This window comes from Thunnus albacares, chromosome 12 (assembly GCF_914725855.1).
Source record: "Thunnus albacares chromosome 12, fThuAlb1.1, whole genome shotgun sequence".
Lineage (NCBI taxonomy): Eukaryota > Metazoa > Chordata > Actinopteri > Scombriformes > Scombridae > Thunnus > Thunnus albacares.
Window position 1 is genome coordinate 2,210,196 of NC_058117.1, and position 22,323 is coordinate 2,232,518.

At 41.9% G+C, this 22,323-nt stretch overlaps 1 protein-coding gene across 5 annotated transcripts in view; it reads right to left on the reverse strand.

Annotated features, from left to right (window-relative positions):
• Positions 1–22,323, reverse strand: part of LOC122993661 (cadherin-18-like) — a 204,370-nt gene that overhangs the window by 134,224 nt on the left and 47,823 nt on the right. Inside the window, exon 1 of one of the 5 annotated variants that reach the window (XM_044368011.1) lies at positions 5,585–5,827. The exons of the other annotated variants lie outside the window; for them this stretch is intronic. Within the exon in view, the coding sequence (XP_044223946.1) occupies positions 5,585–5,617 (33 nt within the window). The 5' untranslated portion in view covers positions 5,618–5,827. Of the gene's footprint in view, positions 1–5,584; positions 5,828–22,323 lie in introns of those variants that run through there. 5 annotated transcript variants of the gene reach the window in all.

Genomic DNA, 22,323 nt, shown 5'->3' on the forward strand with positions numbered 1-22,323 from the left:
AGTCCAGAGATACAGGTTTCCAGTTCTTCAGATCTTGTAGCTTTAGCTGTCATTTACATACATTGTCACAAAACACCTCCAATAGATCTTCACCAACCACTGACCAAAAAGATTTATAAAACTCAATGGGCAGTCCATCAATGGGCAGGTGCATTTCCATTTCCCAGGCTCATGAGAGCAGTATACAGTTCATCAAAGACAGCTCTACATCCAACACTCCATTAGTGTCAGCATACACATGAGGTAGTCCAGCATAAAAAGATACAGCCAACTGTAAATCCTCAACATATTCCCTTTTAAAGAGCTCTTCTCCAAATCTCAGTGTTTTCCATTATTGTGGATCCATTTTCAGAGTGTAAAGAATGGGCGATCTTTCTCTGACCATTCTTTCACTCCAATCTGAAGAAAAACTGTGAGGGGGCATCCATTTGAAATGCATTCATGAATTGTGAGCGGACCAGAGCTCCCTGTGCTGTAATGCCCAACAGGTGGCTAAGGCAGCCTTTTTATATTTAAGGGCGTCATTATGCTCTTGATTTCCTGTAGAATCCACTATATTTTGTAATTCTAATACTTGAATCTCTAGGTCTTGAAGAGACCTGGTAATGTGCTTGGTGACATTGGGCCTCATTCACAAACAGTGCATACACACAAATCTGTGCTTAAACCATGCATATGAACATTTTAAGCACAAATCCGTGATTCATTAATTAATTCAATTCAGTTAAATCAATTAAATTAAGCTAAAATGTTGTAATCCATAAATCATTATCATAAATGTAATGAAATTATGAATATATTAAAAATGTCCTGTTCCCACTTTTAGATGACAAAAGCTTATATATTGGAATTTCCATATTGGAATGTGACAGCAATTATTTCCTCCATCAGATTTGGCCATGATATATGCAGCTAGTTAACCAACAGCCTGTTCAGTGTCCTCACAGCCTGACAGTTCAGTAGTGGTACAGGGAGGGACGCTCTGCTGTCGCTACATCACAGCCTGTTGTGGACAGAAATGAAACATGATGCACATCTGGTGCAGCAGTAGAGATTTATTTAGATCAGTTCCACAGATCTACACATTTACCGACTTTTTCTTTTGTTATTGACATGCTGTGTGGTAGTGGCGTTACACGTATGCAGGTTGTATACAGGATTCACCATCAGGCTCCAAATGGTGGTGCCAATGACATGTTTACCAGCCAAATCTGCCTTTTCTGGCTCCTACTTCTGAAACTATTTGCATTTCACTAGCAGTTTCTACAGTTTTACCATCATGGCCCTCTTTTCAATGAGTGACAGATCTCTCCAATGATGCCCTGCTCCAGTAGAGCTTTTCTTATATAGAGAAATGGGGCCGTGGTAGTATGCTAATTACCTATAGTGGGCACGCACCTGTCAATTTAGAATGATTCTGATTCACTATAATACGCATGGTGGTAAGAATAAAATTGGCTGGTGCACACATGTCATGAATCTGAAAGTAATTTTGTGTGCATAGACGGCTGACAAATTAAAGGAAAAACCGGTACAGGTCTGAATGCTTGACCCCCTCTGTGAGGGGATCTGGTGGCTCTGTTATGCTGTGGAGGTCATTTTTCTGGCATGGTTCAGCTCCACTTGTCCCCTTAGAGGGAAGAATCACTGCAAATCAATACATAGTTGTTCTCAGTCATCACCTTTATCCTGTGATGAAACATTTCTATCCTGATGGGAGTGGTCTCTTCCAAGATGATGATGCCCCAGTTTACAGGACACGAGAGGTCACTGAATGGTTTGATGAGTATGAAAACGATGTAAATCATATGCTATGGCTTCTACAATCACCAGATCTCAACCCAATTAAACACCTATGGAATATTTTGGACTGACATATTAGACAGCACTCTCCATCGCCATCATCAAAACACCAAATGAGGGAATATGTTTTGGAAGAATGGTGTTCATCCCTCCAGAAGAGTTCCAGAGACTTGTAGAATCAATGCCAAGGCTGAGGAACACCATTCTTCAAAAGTATCATTAATCACAACACCATTTCCAACAACCTTTTCAACTTTGGCAGCATCATCCAGCTGTTCACACAAGAGGCAGATTCCACACTTTCAAACCCTACAACCTCTACAACAGCAATGCTGCCCTCCTCCACCAAAACACCGACACACGGTGCTGGCATGTGAGCTTCTCCAGCTCCACATAACCACTGACAACAGGCATAATGTCCAGCTGCCAACTCTACTACCTAACTGAACCAAAGTTAACCACCACAAAATAAATAAAAAACAAACAACAAAAAAACACATACAAAATCTCAATACAGATGGAAAAAGAGCAAAGATATAAACTCACTCACTCACTCATTCACTCACTCAGAGAGAGAGAGAGAAAGAGAGAGAGAGGGAGAGAGAGAGAGAGAGGTCCCAGCTGTGAATATGTATTTCTGTGAGTATGAGGAGCTAAATGAATCATACATCAAACAGATATCAGTCTTCACCAGCTTGTCAGACAGAGCGTCAGACTGATGGTGCCATGTTTGGCTATGGCGCCATGCTCACCAAGAAACCTGAGCACACACAGAGTTACGCCTGAGAACACACAGCGCCTGCACACACACACACACACACACACACACACACACACACACACACACAGACACACACATACACGCCTGGCAAGACATCAAGCACACACACAAACAGACAGGCGCACACACTCACTCACTCACTGCAGCTCTCCTTAATTCTTGGCAGCAAGTGTATTCCCTGAACAGCGCGCGATTAGTTAACTGATCTCTCCAGCACATGAGCACACACAGAATCACACCTGAGAACAAACACACACACACACAAACACACACACACAAACAAAGACTGACAGTCACACACACACAAACACATGCAAAGTATCTGGACAGGGTGCAGGATGCAGGGCAGGAGAGTGCCTCTTCTGATATCTTGCACTCTGTCTCTCACTGAGAATTATGGCACTAACAGTGAATTTATAATACACATGCAAACACAGTATGTGCTCTCACACGCTGTGTGCACATGAAGCTTACATTAAGCTAAAGTAAAGCTAAAGTTTTCCCTTTTGACAAATGGATAACATTATGCATATACATTATTATTATTAATATTCCCTCTATGACCCAGGCTATCAGTGTACATACACATTATTCAAGTAATCGGTTATTTCAAACACCTTTACAGACTCTACAGTGATGCTGCTATTTCACCCATTTGTTTTCTTTGTTCTCTGCTTCCTGATTTCACCAACATGCTTTTAAAGGGGAACTCCATTTATTTTACACATCAGATCAATTTGCTTTGTCAAAAGTTGTACTTTACAAAAGGATGATATGAGAGTTGCAAAATGGGAAATGTAATTTCCAGGGATTGGATTGGAGGTTGACCTCATACTAGGGACTAAAGGGCAGCACACATTGGCAGTATAGGATGCCATTAAAACACCTTCACCCATTGTTTTCTATAAAAGCCTGCCCACCGCCACCAACTTGACATGTGGATTGATGTGCATCAGTGTGTCCTATTTTGGAAATTTTACAGAAAATCAGCTATTTGATCACATTTGTTCTCTGGATTGAAGCATTCTGGCTGCTGTATGTGAATCCCTGAATACTAGGTAGTAATTAATTATATTTACTCTGTTACATTAACTTACTTTTATTTTTTTATTATTATAAACTGACTAAAACAAATTCACTTAAGAAGTAAAGATCTCATCTGCGGTTGAAATGATGTCAGTCACATCGACATAAAATAAAATTGTATGACAGCAGACAGTAATGTACCAGTATTTTTTCTTCTACTTATGAAGTTATTTGCTACTCAAGTTGTGTTGTACTATAACTCAAGTAGTTATTTTGATGACTACTTATAGTTCTATTTCAATACTTGTTTTAACAAAATAACATACTTTGTTACTTTGACTACAGTTTTTGGCCACTCTACCCACCTCAGGCTACAACTGACAGGCATCAAATGACGTGACTAGTGTGTGTTGCACCTAAACTTTTGAATATTTTGGCATCTGCTGCATTGATTTTGACATTTTTTTTTTTTTTTTAATTTTTCTGTCAGAAGTCCCCCAACTTTATGGAAATTAAATTGCTGGACTACCCCTATAATTTTTGAAAATGACCTTGCTTAAGGGAACATTTCAGTGGTTTTGCATGTTTAAGCACATTTACTACGTCTAAGTCTACGTCTAAGTCATTAAGTCTTGTGTACTTTACACCACAGATTACCATTTTGCGTAACATACTGCTGTGTTTTATAAATATAAATGCAGTTTCATACCATTCTAGGCAGCCATTGGCTTCCATTCATTTTCATGAATGTTAGGTCTGCTAATGTTAATTATTGTTATACATTATGCAAAACCCTAAAAATCAATCTGCATATCAACTATATTACCTTGCAACAATAACGTAACATTGACAAAATGAACGCTGACAACTCAAGCAAGTTTCATGAGTTCTATAATTGTTTTTCATACACACATGGAAACCAATGGATGATTGGTACAGAGGGAACAATACATCCAAAAATTAACATGCATTAAACATGACCAAAAATGGAAAGCTAATACTTTTCTCTTATGGTCCTCCACCAGATGTGCCTATTTTGATAAACAGGAAATTCTAATAGACTGTACTGGCAGACACTGTCTTCTGTTTAGACACTATTATTCTGCAGGAATCTGTGTTGCTGCATCATAAACAGGCTATGTATTAAGTGCGCCAAAGGTATTAACAAAGATGGAAAGATTTCTGTTGCAGTGACAGATCAGATAATAATGAATGTTCTTTGTGTTACATTGTTTTGTTAATAAATGACATGGCAGTTATCATCCTGCAGGAGAAAGTGGGGCTCAGTCAGCCATGCCATTTGTCTGTTTATGTAGTCTTTCTGAATGTGCCCACACAATATGTCACCAACAGTTTGCTTGGCTACCTCCCAATATTACGCACACAGACATAAACTCATATTCCATTTGCTTTCCTTTTACTCCTTTGGATGCATTTAAAAACCAACCACTCATCCTCTCAGATCATTTCTTTTTGGTCTAGCGTAACTGGACATACTTTGTTGCAGTATTTGTAGCGGTGAATATATTTCTTCAAAGTTACACTGTTTTTTATTAAAATGTTTACTTGTGTTATCTACCTTCTGAATGTCTGATTCTGTGGCAAACTGTAATGAATTCCAGGGAGGGGCCAAGGAAGGTTGAGTTATTTCACAAATGTTTAAATACAGTATTCGGCAAAGCACAATGTGACGGGGCGCCCTTGAACGCTCCGTCATGCCCTAACCGGCGTGCGTTTTTCTCTCTCTTGGCCGGAGAGAGAGCGCCGGTGCCGGGAGCGCACAGCGCGCAGCGCTCCCACTGTTCCTGCGGAGCCATGCTCCGGTGAAAACTGTTCCTTGCAGGCCCGCACTTGTGTCCCGCGGTCCTGCACTCCCACAAACTTTTCCCCGCTGTCCGAACTCTTTTCTGCCCGCTAGGCGTTCGAGGGTGCACACTCGGCGCTGACGCGACACACACACGTATATACACTTACCTGCAGCTGCTGCCTCTGGTTGCCTCTGGGCATGGGCCAAACTGAGGCACTTCCTGGACACACTATAAATAGCGCTTGCTGGCGCGCTTAGGAGGGTCAGGTGACCATGGACTATACCATCGACATTGTATGAACTGATATTTTATGATTTATTTTGGTTTGGGGGTATTTGGGCCATCGCTGTATGGAGGGCGATTAGTGCCATTTTTCTTTTATGCGAAGTATCATTGATTTTTGAATTTATGTTTGTTGTGTTGTCAAATTTGACTGTAGGATTCTGTAATTTGGTAATTGGTTTGCCCGGGGGAGGGGCTAAGAGTATATAAAGGGGAGCTCTGCTCATTTAGGTTGGTTGGGGTTTTTGGTCATGGCTAAGTAACAATGTGGGTGACAAACTGCCAGTGTGAAACCTGTTGTGTAAATGCTTTTTTTTTTCCCCCACTCCTGCACTGTAAATATTTTTGCAACTCTTGTTTGCGGAACTTGGTGTGAATAAAAATCACCACGCTGAAGTTTCTCGTCATCTGAGCCATCATTGAAAGCGAACCCGCGACATTTGGTGTCAGAAGTGGGATGGCCAGTCGACGTGGGCGCACCCGGTCCTCAGGAAAACGGACCGGACTGCGCTCACATAAGCAAGAAGTGGCTCACAATGAAGCGGCAGAGGAGGGAGCCTGGGCCACAGAGGAGGAGGACAGAGGGGGAGCTGCTGCTCCAGCCCTGCAGGCAGCTCTGGGAGCTCCAAGTGCCGGAGAGGAGCTGCTGGCCGTCATGAGAACCTTCCTGGAGGGACAGCAGAGAAGAGAGGAGGGGTTTCTGGCAGAGCTCAGAGGACTACGGGCTTCGATGCCAACCCTGCAACAAGGACAGCCGGTGGCAGAGCAGAGGCCGGTAGCACCTAGCCCAGCGCCCGCCAGAGCCACATCGCCATCTGAGGAGTCGACAATGAGCCTAAGGCTGGACTTACCAACACCAGCCCCTCGGCCACGCCGCAGTTCACCTATGGAGGGATCAAGGGACAGGCTGAGCAGCGGAGCGGAACCCACTAGGCCTGAGAGCAGACCCTATGGCGACCCCAAGATCCCACAGTACCTGGCAGGAGAGGACATTGAAAATTACCTGCTTCGCTTCGAGCGCATTGCCAGAACATGGAGCTGGCCAGAGTGTGAGTGGGCATGTCGCCTGGTGCCTCTACTCACCGGAAAGGCTCTTGAGGCCTACACGGCTATGGACGAGGAGAGGGCTCACTCTTACCCGGACCTGAAGGCAGCGCTCCTGACCAAGTTTGACATCTCGCCGGAGACGTATCGTCAGCAGTTCCGGTCCATGGCGTTGCCATCTGGGGAGAACCCATCAGAGACATACCACCGCTTAAAGGGTCTCTACCGACGATGGATTCGTCCGGTGCAGCACACAAAGGAGCAGATCGGCGAGCAGATCATTTTGGAGCAGCTTCTACGTGTCTTCCTTGCAGACATCCGCACCTGGGTGAAGGAGCACAAGCCCACAGATGGACTAGCTGCGGCCAAGCTAGCACAACAGTACATCAACGCACAAAGGGGAAGCCCAGCTTCATACCAAGGTGGTCCCGGTCATCAGCCTGCTTCCCGGCCCAGACCAGCAGCCAGAGCCAACCCATCTCTGCCAGGAGAACGCCGCCCTGCACCCAGCCAGCACAGTTCCAGTAAGGAGCTCATCTGCTTTTACTGTCAGCAGGCAGGCCACAAAGCTTCTCTATGCCCCATCAGAAAAGCTAAACTGAGTGGTGCATGCTACACTCCCCGCGCTGAGGATGGAAGAGCTGTGGGAAGGCGGCAGCGTTTTAAAGACATTACCATCAGTGGTGAACCTGTGACTGCTCTGGTTGACTCGGGTAGCTTTCTGACGCTGGTCCGTAGGGATTTAGTGCCAACGGGCATTGTGGACTATAGCAGACAGGAGGACATTTTGTATGTGCACGGAGACAGCCATTCCTACCCTACTGCTGATCTGACTGTGGTGGTGGTGGATGAGCAACCCTATTTGATGACTGTGGGGGTGGTGGAAAAGCTGCCTGTAGCTGCCATACTGGGATGGGACTTACCGGTGCTACTTGATGTGCTGCTGGATATGGAGGCCAAAGACAGTGACGGGGTTAAGGGTTTGTCAGGTCAGGTGATCACCCGCGCCCAGGCCAGAGGGGGGGTGACGTCCGACCCATGGCAGAGAAAGGGACCAGATCCAGAACCCTTTTCAGCCCTGGACAGCAGTTTGTTTGGAGGGGGCACAAAGGGCCCGAGGAAGTCTCGCCGCCAGCGGTGTTTTGAAAAGGGGCTTAAAACCAGGCAGCCAGACTGTAAAGAGGGACTAACATAGGACATATGGAAGGTGCCTGGGGACATTGGGGCCTTGCAAAGGGAGGATGGGACTCTTAAGCCATTGTTCACCAAAGCAGTTGGAGGGCTGGATATGGCAAAGGAGGGAAGAGAATGCTTTGTCATTGACAAGGATGTCCTGTATGCACTGGCTGACGGGGTCAAGCGTCTCGTGGTTCCTGGGTCATGTCGACCAGTGATAATACACCTGGCACACACCTTGCCTTAGGCTGGTCATCTTGGTCGCAACAAAACCTATCTGCGCCTAGCCTCCAGATTCTATTGGCCCTCCATGTATACAGATGTCCAAACTTTCTGCAGAACCTGTCCCACCTGATGGACCGTGTCCTGCAGGGGTGCGAGGACTGCAATGCTGCTTACCTGGATGATGTGGTCATCTTCAGTGACACCTGGGAGCAGCACCTGTGTCATCTGGAGCGAGTCCTCGGCCAGATCCAGCAGGCGGGTCTGACACTGAATCCTGCCAAGTGTCAGTGGGCCAAGGAGGAGGCTAAGTACCTGGGCTACCGGCTGGGACGAGGCGAGGTCCGACCACAGGTGGACAAGGTCGAGGCCATCCGCGGCCACCCATGCCCACGCACGAAGAAGGAGGTGAGGTCCTTCTTGGGCTTGGCTGGCTGGTACAGGAGATTTGTCCCGCAGTTCGCCACCATCGCTGCTCCTCTGACAGCTCTGACAGTGAAGGACCAGAGGAACCCGGTCGTCTGGAATGAGGACTGCGAGACTGCATTTCAAACCCTCAAGGCCTGCTTGTGCTCTTCTCCAGTGCTGAGGAGTCCCGACTTCAGCCAGCGGTTCTTGGTCCAGACTGGCACATCTGCCGTGGGACTGGGGGCAGTCCTGGCCCAGGGTGATCCTGGGGAAGAACAACCGGTGCTGTACCTGAGCCGCAAGCTGCTGCCCCGTGAAACCAGGTACTCCACTGTGGAGAAGGAGGGCCTGGCCATAAAATGGGCCCTGGAGAGTCTGAGATACTACCTGCTGGGGAGGGAATTTGACTTGGAGACCGACCATCGCACTCTGACCTGGATGAACTCCATGAAAGATCATAACAGCCGTCTCACTCGCTGGTACCTCTCCCTCCAGCCTTTCCAGTTCCAGATCAGACATGGAGCTGGCAAGACCAATGTTGTGGCAGATTATCTCTCCAGGTTGCAGCACATCGCCAACCTCGGGGATGAGGGGGATAACCCCTCCTCTCTTCTCTGCTGGGGGAGCTCTGCTCATTTAGGTTGGTTGGGGTTTTTGGTCGTGGCTAAGTAACAATGTGGGTGACAAACCTCCAGTGTGAAACCTGTCGTGTAAATACTTTTTTTTTGTTATTAGGGTTTTTTTTCCACTCCTGCACTGTAAATATTTTTGCAACTCTTGTTTGGGGAACTTGGTGTGAATAAAAATCACCACGCTGAAGTTTCTCGTCATCTGAGCCATCATTGAAAGCGAACCCGCGACATTTCGCTTCCACTGTGCACCCTCGAACGCCTAGCGTGCAGAACATAGTGTGTTTTTGCGAATATTTATTTCGTACCTGTCTGTGTTGTATACATATCTCTTCTTCTGTGGTGATATTAACACTCTGTAAAAGCAGGTTAGTAAGGCTTTTGAATAGTGCCCAGCTTCAGTCCTATTCAGTGCATCAATGTTTTTTCAAATCCATTAAGTTTGAAAGTTCACTCTGGCCAGTTTCAAGCTGTGAGGGACAGCATTCATTTTCCAAGCTGTGACGCAGAAAGACCAAAAAAAGAACCAGAATGACTTGAAATAACTCAGCTCCTTAATTGTACTACAGAAATTAAATCAGATCTGCTCAGAGCCCTGGAGATTAATAACAAGGTGGACGCTTTTGCAAAAAATATACTAAAAAATAACATAAGACTATCCACTCTGTTACTGTTGGTTTGTATGGTTTTCATGAGAACTGCAACAATTTGTCATGCTCTGTGACCAGCAATCTGTTGAGTTAGTTAGGCAGTGTTTGACAGTGACAGTGTGATGACAGCTGCCAGTGAATAGTAATTCAGACTTGAAAGATGAGGGGGACTATTGGTTGTGGATGCAAAGTGTGATTTTTCAGAGAAAAAAAATGTTAGCTAGAGCTCTATGTTGTCTATCAACATATGGCTTATCTTAAAAGGTTGTGGAAAAGTGATGTGAGTGACCCATACAAATTTACTACTGTAATAAAACGGGGCTAGTTCTAAATGCTGTGAATGCTCATAGAAAAAGCCATTTTGACTTTATACTAATGTTGGTTGGTGTGTGACTAGTATGTCACATGACCTGACCTGAGTCTGATAGTTACTGAACTATTCAATAACTTTTGAGACTTTGGAGGATGTTTGAGACTGTCCTCCCAAGAAAAATCACAGGATCAGTAAATAATGAAAATGCCCATAACCATATATATTTATATTTAAGTGACAGAAGCCTTTTAGCAGCTGTAGTAATTATGGAGAGAAATCAGGGATGATGGGTGGATGGGTCAACAAAACGTTTGACTTAAACATGAGAGACTGCTGTTCATTTCCTGTTTCCAACAGTGAGTCAACATTGTCTTTTTCTAAAACCATGACCACAATGATGTCTGCTAACCTTAACCACATGGTTAGTATTGTGACCATGATGATGAAGGTCTTCTAACACTAAGGTTTGGCGAGGTTGGTGAAAGTTGGCGATTTTCTATATGTTTCTTATTGTCAACAAACCTTATGTGCAGAACCAAACCAACAATGAAGTCATCCTACTTACAAGTATTGTGTGTGTATATCAAAAGTCTGATATATCTTATTCCACTGTGGTGTAGACCTTTTGTTGTCCAAAAACTTTTAAAAACAAGCCACACTATTGGACTGGGTGACATGTTCTTTAACCATGAAGAGTTTGGCAAGGGTAGTTTGTTTAGAAATGGTTCCAAAGACTAATAACAGCGATCGCCATTTCAGTCTGTAAGGCAGACACCACTGAGCAGGAACATGGTTCCATTACAACTTCATTAGCTTTTTGTGCTACATATCACAATCTTTTGACTTTGTGCTGAAGTTCTTTACAATGTATAATGTAGTTCAAAGTTAAGACGTTGTGCTATATAGCACAAGAAGAAGCATAGAAGTAAGATTATATTTTCACAAGATGTCATAATGGCTGAACGAGGTATGCTTAACATTTCAGATCCTGCCACTCTCACCTGCCTTGCTGTAAAGGTACAGCCAAATACATATGTTTCCACTTCACAAAATTGGCTCTGAAAAAGGAAGTGATGTTACTTTTCTGATGAGGGTAATAAATACACACTGATCAGAGCGATCACAAACTGTATAAAGTGTATGAGAGTGACATTACAGTTTGTAGTCTGATAGTGTGATAATGGTGATGAAACATACTAGAGTAATAACTTATTCATTTCCAAAGATAGAGGTCAGCTGTGACTTGCAAATCTGCCAGAGCCACCGGGACATCTTACCAAAACAGGAAACACTAGCTTGAATTCGTCAGTAGGACTAGAATCAGTAGAAGTGAAAGGGACATGGAGTCAATCTTCATAAGATGGAAGAGTAATGTTTCCCCCATCATCTGACCTCTGCACCCACCTGAACATGTCTTCCTACTTCCCCAATCATCCTAGCAGTATACTCTGTCTAGTGGTCCATTGCTATGCATTCCCTGGCACTTAGTGTTCCAGCCACTGTCTCTGCCTGTCTGCAATCTGCTTGTTATGACCCTGTGAGGGAATTTCACTCGCTCCCTCGTCAATCAGGTGAAAGTGCTTTGTATTAGTTCAGTTTAATATTTGATTTGTAATGTGTTCATCATCTAACCTCAGTATCTACTGTAGTTGATTAATACATTTGCTTTATTTAGTATGTTTTCACTTAAGTATTTGTTTCTTTGGTTTCTTGTTTGCTTTGATTTCTAATCATTGTTTTCTCCGAGGTCCACCACTTCCTGGTTGAGGATGGTGCTCTCATGAACATGAGCACATGAATGCCACTTTCTCCACCAAGTGTTGGCAATATGGACTGTACCAAGTGGGATTGTGGGAGGGAGGAAGCAATGAGTTCTGTTTTGTATTTTGTTTTCTTACCCACCCTAGTAAAATTAACTCTAGCCTGAATAGCATGTTGTAGAGTTACTGAACATTTTAAAGCGTTGATGGAAAAGTTAATGTTAACATAATTTTAATAGCTTTAACTATCTGTTTAATCTTGCCCTAGATGTTAGCTAGGTGGTTTGACCAGGCAGTATTTAAAGCTATTATTAACTTTTTTTTGGTTTGTCGGCTGAGAGACCCCCTCTGTGTCAGTGTTTTCTTTGTTTTTGTATTTATGGCAATTACACCATGTATACTGAAACTGAGAAATAGTGAAAAGCAGAGCTCTTGCTACTTTCTGGACTTTTCATTTCTGGTCCTCCAAACCTCACAAAACCGCTTGCCAACATCCTGATCAACAGAGTTACCCTATAGACCCCCTGCCTGCCTTTTGAACTCCTGCCCTCCCAACTGATCCCCTTTTGGAATTTGGGATCAAGTTTGCTTGATCTCTCCTGCCTGCCTGGTTTGTCTCATTTCTGACTTTGAGTAAGTTGTTCTATTTTACCTGCCTGGTCCTAGTTACAGTATGTACTATTGGGTCAAACCAGTTCTTCTGAGCCATTATACAAAATCCCTAAAATTAAATCATTGATGGATTTAATGATTTTCTCTTCTAGTTTGTCTCACCTGAGGGTTTGTTTAAAACCTGTCTGACCATCTGACTGCATGTGTTTCTTTTTTGTTGATTTGACCATGTTCACACATCTCAGCCACTAACTGGGTGATTAAAATGTTATTATTCCCAATAGAAATGATAAACTAGAAAAATAAGAGCAGAGTTGTAATAGACCAGAATTATAATTTACTGTAAAGGTTGAGGACTTTCATCCTTTCATGACTTTTTCATTATCACCAGTCGTAATGATGGACAGCAAAACATACCAATAACTTGCCAACCTACTACTAATTATGTAACTTCATGAATAATAACCAACTACCAAATTTAAAAAAAATACAAAAAAATCAATCAAGTTACTAAAACATACTAGTGTCTTTCATGGTGGCCTTATCCATGAAGGATTGTACTCTGTATTCTTTTCATCACCCCCCCACCCCCCACCTTCCAATCAGAGATGCATTGTTGTTCTGTACGCATTGTGTCCACATCTGATAACTTTGGCTTTCTGCCAGGCAATCTTTTATGACAGGTAATCTTTTTTTCTCCTCTATTTTTTTTCTTTACTGCAGTCTATCATTATCTTGCTGCCTACAGGAGGATGAGGGGAGTAAAGAAATATTGGGATAAAAGGGAATAGAGATGGACATACTATATATTGTACATAAATACACTAATGCACACAAATGTATGAATGAAATCATACAGTCTACAGGGAGTGGTTTTCCATTGGTTCCTATTCTATTGGGTACAGTTAGGACAGCAGTACAGGGACATATAAGAGAAAACCTCCCAAATAACACAGCTGCAATAGGCATGATTTCATGAGACAGGTCTACATGTATGCATTGCTAGTGATGGCTGGGCTGTTGTGGCCATGCCTCCAGATAGATGCGGTTCAAAATGTTAAGGATGCAATATATTAAACCCCAGGACGATGTGTGATGGCAGTGTGCCAGCCCAACAACCCAGCTGTCCAACAAACTCACTGTCAATCTTTCTGAGTAAAAAAATATGTCCTACTGCACCTGTTTCTTTTGTCTTTATTTGTCCTTACATCATTATGAGCAATGTAGGGATTTCATTTTTAAAACAGCTGAGAGGAGATGTCAAGAAATAATATAGAGGAGATCTTCCACCAAATTAAGAATTTATTGGTTAAATGAAAGCACATATAAATAGAAATGAAATAAAGAAAAATAAGAGACACACAGCATGAACAGAGAAATGAAAAGGAAGGTGAGGAAGGTCAGCCTTATGAAAAGGAATTTAAGAATTAAGTTTGAATATGTTACTAGAAAAGATGGGAAGGAAAGTGGCAAAAACCTACAGTATATATATAAATCCACATATCTGATGAATACTATGTATGTTATATAGTGAAAGAATGTGAAGTACAAGCAACAGAGGCAGATGCTTCTTGACATTCTGGGAAAGTTGCAGGTTCTACAAATGTTTGCTGCACTACATAGCAAGCTTGCAGAGATTAACCGGATATGCAATGGCCCAAACAATACATATTTAATTATACTATTAAATAATAAAACTGAGCACACCCCTGTGCAATATCACTAAAATGTTAAATGATTCAACATTGTATCATCTCACAATAATTGTAATATTTTTAGGGTGGAGTGTGGGGTATTTGATTGATGATTTATAATTAAAAACAAACATGTTAAATTGACTTAATTGAAAATACAAGCCTAAAAGTACAACCCCAATACAGCAAGAGTGAGTACACCTGTGACCTCTGAACAAAAGTGAGTACACTTGTGACTTCCAGTCAAGTCTAATTGCCTGGACAAGGCTATGAAATAACCTGTGAACACCACAACTTTCTCAATTTTGGTGTGGGTTGTGTCTAAAGAAACATGGCTCCACATGGTAAGAATTGCATGAACAAGTAAGAAACCAGATTGTGAGACTTCATAAAGATGGGAGAGAGCACAAGATCATCAGTAGGCTGCTAAACAGAAGCCAAAACACAGTTGTTAGGAGGTACAGGAAGACCCATACTACCAATAACAGAAGGCGCAGTGGCCATCCTCGAAAGATAACAATTTGCTATTTAGGCAACCTTACATTGAAAAACAGAGAGGCAAGTGCTTCTGACTTGGCACAAGGATTATCTGTGGAAATAATACAAACAAAAAAATCAACATAACCAATATAAACAAAATTGCAAGATTAAAATTTGCCAAAGAAAATGAAAACAAGCCTGATGAATACTGGCACCACATTCTTTGGTCAGATGAAATCAAAATTAATTAGTTTGCATCAGATGGGGTCCAGCATGTTTGGCATGGACCTAGCCAAGACTACCACATTGACTGCATAGTGTTGACTGTGAAACATGGAGGGGTAGTGTGCGGATATGAGGCTGCATAAGTGCAAAAGGTGTAGAGGAGATAACATTTATAGATGGCACTATGAATTCAAGTTTTTATACCTAAATACTGAATGAAAAGGTGACTCCCAGTCTCAAGAAGGTCAGCAGGAGAGGAATTTTCCAACATGACAATGATCCCAAACACACTGCAACTATGACCTGGCCAAATATGTCCCCTGACTTGAATCCAATAGAACTACATACTATATACTACATTGATTCAAAAGCCCAAGATGATAGACAATTAAGGTAATATTTTAATTTTGATCACCTCTACCCAGTCTCAAAGTAATTAAGGTAACACTGTCCACATCCACTGGCACCACTGTGGGACATGATTCTTTAATCTAAAATTTCATGACCGAGATGTACACTTGTCCCTTCTATTTCTTATTCTGATTTTATTAGTCATTTCAGGATATGATATGAAACATAACTTAGTTATTACAGTAAAATTCAAGTTTGATTTTTACATTATCCAGATTACTGGTCATCTGTGCAGGCATCACTTTGACTTCTTGTGTGTTATGTCATCTCTGTACTGAGGTTGTCAGTATGAGATTATCACTTAGGGCTGTCCTGAATGCAAACATTTATTTTAATTACATTTTTTACTTTTTTCTTTTTAATTTTTTTTTGTCAGCTTATGTTTTACAGTGGAATAGCTCTGTATTAAAAAACAAAACAAAACAGAAACATAGCCTGTTGATTTCCTATAATATTTTGAATGGTGTCCTATAGTATTTTCTATAATATTCATACAGAGATGATGTGGATCTGTTGCAGGACAGTCTGGCCATCTTAACTTTCATTCTAATTTCAGGTTATAATAATTTTGTTAAACCTAATGATTTACCGAGTACTGACTAGAGTTGAGGACACACCTGTTCACATATTATCCATATCCATATGTGTCTTATCCTGGTGTGGATCATATTATGTTTTTGTATTCGACATATAACCTGGTAATTTGCACACAATTCTTGCACTACAGTGTGAGCAAATTAACCCCAGGATTGCAAAATAAGCACCAGTCATCAACTTCAATTTATGTCAGCGAGTGTCAGTCTGCAATAAAATATTCCCCTTTAGAGTCTGCCTGTAGACTCCTCTCAGTATCAGGTATTTAGTGCAGAGTGAGCAGTTGGTTTTTCAAACAATGTTATGCAGCATTGGATGTCAGTGACAGACTGTCACAAAGTAGATTGGACATCTGAAATCTTCCTCCTTTTTGGCACCCACTCCCGCTGGTGCTGCGTGTAGCTGGCCTATGTCGAAAAACCACGCTGACTATGCATCTTTTGTCTTCTCATGTTTTTAAATAGGCTTGAGGGATTCATTTAAAATATCTTTAACTGGTGATTTCAGATAGAAGCACAGGTAAAGGGCTACCTGCTGGGCATTGCTGCCTGTCATACCTCCAATGGTGCCATCGGGGCAGCTGCAGGGTCATCAGCTGGGAGCCACCCTTCATTGATATTTCGCTCCATTAATCCTGGAAGCAGGGACGTCTCCATACTGATGGCTTGGTCGACTGCATGCTTGGCCCTCCACTTACATCTAGTTCGGACCGCGGCCTTGGCACTCTGTACAGAAGGATCTGATGAGTCTCTCAGCTCCACCACAAGCCTTGCCTTTTCCTGTCTGTTGACCAGGTTGATTGACTTCAGCGGCAGCTGAAATGTATTCCTTCCAAACAGGCCTATGCTGGAGAGGCTCCGAGGTAGGCCCCGCCATTTATAGATGTAACTGTTGGCTTTGAGTCCATCCTCAGTACTGTGGGGGTATGAGGTATCATAATAGATACCTCATGTCAAATGAAGGGAGCAGTCTACAAATTGCTCAGTGATCTCAAGAACATGTTATTTATTCATTCTTAGCTCTTGGTAAAGGCTGCACGTGATAAAGGCGCATAACAAAACATGAAAATGTCAGACTCTCAGTGAGAGTGGGCAAACCTGTCACATGGATAAAAGAGGAGAGGTACACATGATACTTTATACCATAAGTTCAGACCAAGGCTACTGGTTTATGATAAAGTGCTTTCATTCAGTTCCAAATTACAGGGCAGAAACTATTTCAAATAAAACAGAGTATATGACCACTTCACCCGACCAAAAGATTTTTCCACATCCAATAAAACAGCTTTTTCTAGATGCTGGTGGAGGAAGAAGACTGGCCATAACAAGAAAAACTCATGTTAAAAGCAAGTCTTCCTGGCACAAAGCTTGTCGATCTTCATGTACAAAGTGGTCAAAACTCCAGCAACACTTGTAGTGTATGGAACAACTGTATTGTTAGACCAACGCATTTCGGCTTGTGGCCCTCTTCAGGGTCATCATGGAACACATTACAAACAACATTTAAATAGGGTAGGTATGAAGTGGAAAAAAAATCGAAAGGTAAAAAATGATAAAACACAACCAATGGGTGGGATTTATGGTCATGTGGCTTCAGGCCAATCATTGTCCCAGACAGAGAGGCGAGGGGAGTGTCCAATAAGGGACATGAGTGACACCATAGTTGGTCCCTAAGCTGGAGAAGAGAATTTGGCCTCCTTTGTTCTTAAGAGAAACTACTTCTTTTTTAACAACTAACCATACCTCCAGAACACTGGCACTGCAATGGGCACTAAAATGGCACCTAGTTTTGTCTGTCTTTTTGTTGGTCACTTGGAATAACAAATGCTGTATGAATCACAAAAAAACAAGCCTTCTTCCTTTTTTATTATTTCTTGGGAGCATTATATTGATGATGTGTTTTTACTTTGGAAAGGACCAACTCTATTAGAGTTTTTACAGTTTCTAAATGATACGTTTGCAGACCTGAGATTCACACTTAACTATTGCCATGAAAAAATTAATTTTCTCTATAAATGTAACAAAATCTCTCTTCCTCTCTACACAAAAACTACAGATCGGAATACACATTTTTTATGCTGAAAGCTTCCATCCCATCCCTCTTAAAGGGGACCTATTATGCTTTTCCTTATTTTCAGTCATATACATAATATTAGAGTGTTGGATGTTCATATCAAACATAGCCAAAGTGTCAAATGATGAGGTAAATGTAGAAGTAATCCCTGTAAACAAAAAGCAGAAGCTTCAGACTGCTCTGAACACTCGGTTTCCAACAGTTTTTTCTACTTTCAGCTCCAGCCGACATCGGCTCATGGTGGATTTCTTTATATAGTCATCTGCTCCATGCACAGCATGTGAGTTCACTGCTCCACTCTGCTAACATTATGGCATTTTTCAATTGTTTTGGGAGTAGTCATGCTGAGCCATGACTGGAGTCAAGCTGGCACGCTGTGAGTGTTTTTCCATTACACAGCAGGACAGAGTAAAATAAGTAGTTTATCTGTTTGGAGGTGTGCTGGTTGTCTGCAGCTCTTCATCAAACATCATCATTGCAGTGGCTGTTTCTGCTTGTACTATTCCTCCTTGCATTATTTCTAAGTGATCTGCTCGACAAATAGCTTCAAATATCTCCATAGGCAGTTGTTGACCAGATTTTATTGAAGAATAGCACCTCTAACGAAGCTCTGCTAATTCAATGAGGAACATGTTTCATTTCCTATAAATTCTTCACAATAAAAGCCTCCCATTATTTAGTCATTTAAAAGCTTTTAATATGAAGCAGTGAAAACAGGAAGTGTAACTTAACACAACTTTTATATGTGCTGCCCTTCAGCAGGCTTCCAGAAGCTAACCAATCAGAACAGAGTGGGCTCATCGGGAGGGGGACCTTAACGAAATGGGAGCTAAAACTGCCTGTTAGAGACAGAGGCTGAACTGAGGGGCTGCGTAAAGCCTGGAGAGAATTATGCATTTGATCGTGAGTGTGCATGTGTCTGTGTGTGTGCATGAATGTCAACAAGTCAACAAATATTTAACTGATATGGTACTGTATGTACTACAACAGCAAAATACCACATCAGCTGTCCCCCTAGAAATTTGTACAGATTTATACGGTCCCAAGGGCATGACTCCTACTGACTTTGGTGATCCTTTGACTTTTCCAGAGTGCCACCATGAGGTTGACTTTCGAGTTCTTTATTGAAATCTTAACACTTATTGGATGTATTGCTGTGAAATTGGGTTCACATCTTCATTTCCCCCAGAGGATTAATTGTAATCACTTTGATCTCCTGACTTTTCATCTTGCTTCATCAACTATTCAAACTTGAATTCTGTCCAATACTTTGGTTTATGACCAAATACCTGCAAAACCCATCAGCCTCAGCTGCACTTTGAGTTTAATGCTAACATTCTAAACCAACATGGTGAACATGCCAAACATTATACCTGTTGAACATCAACATGCTAGCATTATCATTATGAGAATGTTAGAATTTAGCTCCAGTAGAGCTAGAATGGCTGTAGACTCTTAGGCCTGGGACATACTGCCTACCTCTACCTGAGCAGCGTGTGTGTGTTGCCGAACTGCTGCAGCTCACGCGCATGCGGTGTCCACACAGACACCGTTGCTGCTGTGGCATTGCTACTGGCCATTAATAATAGAATGTTTCATATCATTTCATTATAAATTTAATTTATGTTTAGTTTAGACAGAAAAAAGTTAAGAAGTGTGTGTTCAATTGTGAAAAATAACTAATAATATGTAAGGTAAAAGCAGGTTTCTTTCTGACGAGCATGGTGCATCTGGTTGAGGCTACTTCTGTGTCAGCCATATACACTCCTCACACAGGACGTTTTTTTTATTGATTATATTGATTATTCTGGCAGTTAAACCCCTGCTGTCACTGCTCCAAGTGAAGAAAGTACGTCCACAATGACACCAAGTTCCCCAAATGAGCCAAACACACCCCGACAAATGAACCTCCAAACTAACTGTCAGGAGGGAAACTGACAACAAATAAGTAAGATAACAACACCAAATCTCTGCCTAGAAGCAGGTAAAACAACAGGCAGGAGTCCCGAAGCGAACTAATATCATAGAGAGAGAGCAGGAGTTGAGAAAAGAAGCTCTGTGTGTCACCGACTCTCTGTGCTGAAGTTCCCCGTCAGAGAGGCTCCCTGCCCCGATGTGCATTGCACAGGCTGACCTGCAGTGGTGACACTACGTATTTTTTCATGTCTGTGGCATATTCTACATATATAGACAATGAAACTGGTATGATGTCAATATGACTATCAACAGATCCTTCTCACTAGTTATTTTTACTGAGAACCGCACACATCATATGGAAAAAATAGGCAAGATACCGAATCTCTTGATTATGCTCCACATGCGGCTCATGCAGCCTGTGTGGCTGCTCTAACCTGTTAAATGGGTGCCAAAATAAAAAGCAAGAGGTTTTGCAACGCACAAGCACTGCTCATGCAGGGGTTAGTCTTGTTTGATATTCCTGTTTTTCTATTATCGGATTCCAAATACTTGTTGGTTCAGACACATGCACATATTAAATTACATGGCATTCACTGAAAAATGTAAATGGCAGTAACACAGTGGTCATGAGTCTGATTTGCCAAATTTATCCCCCTGCAGGTCCAGATGCACATCCAGAATGACATTTTTTATACATGAAATATTTTCTATTATTAACATAAGATGAGTTGGGAGTCGTATGTGTGCAGAATATGAATCATCCATCTTAAACATCAACAGGACATCACTAGCGGTCGAATAATTTCCTGCTCAAAAATATTAAAAAATGTCAATCAGCTTTGCAACCAAATGTGAGCACTAACAGCAAATGCAGCGGAAGAAAAGCACCAACAGACACACAGAAAAACACCAACAGAGAGACATATAAATGAATGGCATCACAAATCCATGCTGACACTCATAAAGTGAGTCAGAGTACTGCAGAAAGAAAGGGAGAGAGATGTGATGCATTCAGTCCTGGATGTGGGTCTTTTGATTCTTTGACAGCCTAATGGCCAAGGATAGCTCCTGACTGATGTTTGCCACAGGGTAACACACATACACACACACATAACCATTATTAAACCAATGAAAGGAAGGGAAGGACAGCGTGGAGAAGACTGGTTTGTATGCTCTACATAAAGAGAGTGGTGCAAATGAATGAAGATATAAATCATTGAATGTAAGCATGGATGGACCGATGGATGATAGGGAGCTCATTAGAGATGTGGGTGGGTAAAAAAAGACGACCATATGGGTACATGGATAGATGAACTGCCACATTCTTACGTAATTACACTTATTTGAAGCCAGGCTCCTTTTACTCTGTTTTCTACAGTGATTGAGAAAGCCCAGTGCACAGAGGCTTAAGAAAATACATACTGACAAACACAAACATAATGAGGAAAAACTGACAGCACATACAGTGTAGTTAGAAATTATACCATACCATGAGTTAGTTAGGGGTCTTGAATAAAGCAAAGTTCCAGATAGGCCAGGCTTACTTAAGTAAATCAGGCTTTTACAGCTCTATAAGGCAAGTTTAAGCCTGACTTGTTATCATGGAAACTCATTCAGCCAGACTACCGTGGTCCTGGTCAGGGTGGTTTTCCCCCCAACATTATTTTCAGTTGACACAGAAGCTGCCGTTATTTTTTGGTGGCAGCCAAAGAGATATTTTGATTTATGAGTTGTTAAGTCCACTTCCAACAACTTTTACAGCTGCTAGCTTATCCATGAATGACGCCATTTCTTTGTGGCTATTTTTCATGGGTTTAGCTATGTAGGTAGCTAACTATTTATGAAAATGACATCCCTATTCTTAATCCCACCTGTAATGCTCCAATTGGTTGACTGCTTTTCTAATCAACCAGTTGGGGGAAACTGCCATCAATGATCATCACACTAGACCTGTTTAAATCATTTAAAAAAAACTGGAAATGTGAGTGGTGGTTAAGACATCTGGAATCAGGCTAGACTTAATGGGTGATATTAAACATCCATGAGTTTGAACGCTTTTTACATTTCTCTAAGTATATGGATCAAATTAACGAAATATAGCATGTTAATCAGTGAGCTTTAGAGAGGCTGGTAGGTGTATTTCTAAACTTTTGAAAGAGCTAGGTTAGCTGTTTCTCCCAATCTCCAATCTTTATATTAAGATAAGCTAATTGCTCCAGCCTAATACAGACATGAGAATGGTATCCATGTTTTCCTCTCCCTCTCAGCATGTGGGAATAAGTGTAAAAAAACAGTATTCCTTTAGCCAGTGTTACAATCTTGCAGCCAGACAGAAACATATTGTTTTCTCAAAACTTTGATACTGTGAACAGAGGCTTGAGTCATATTTTAGTGCATATTAAATTTATCATAGAC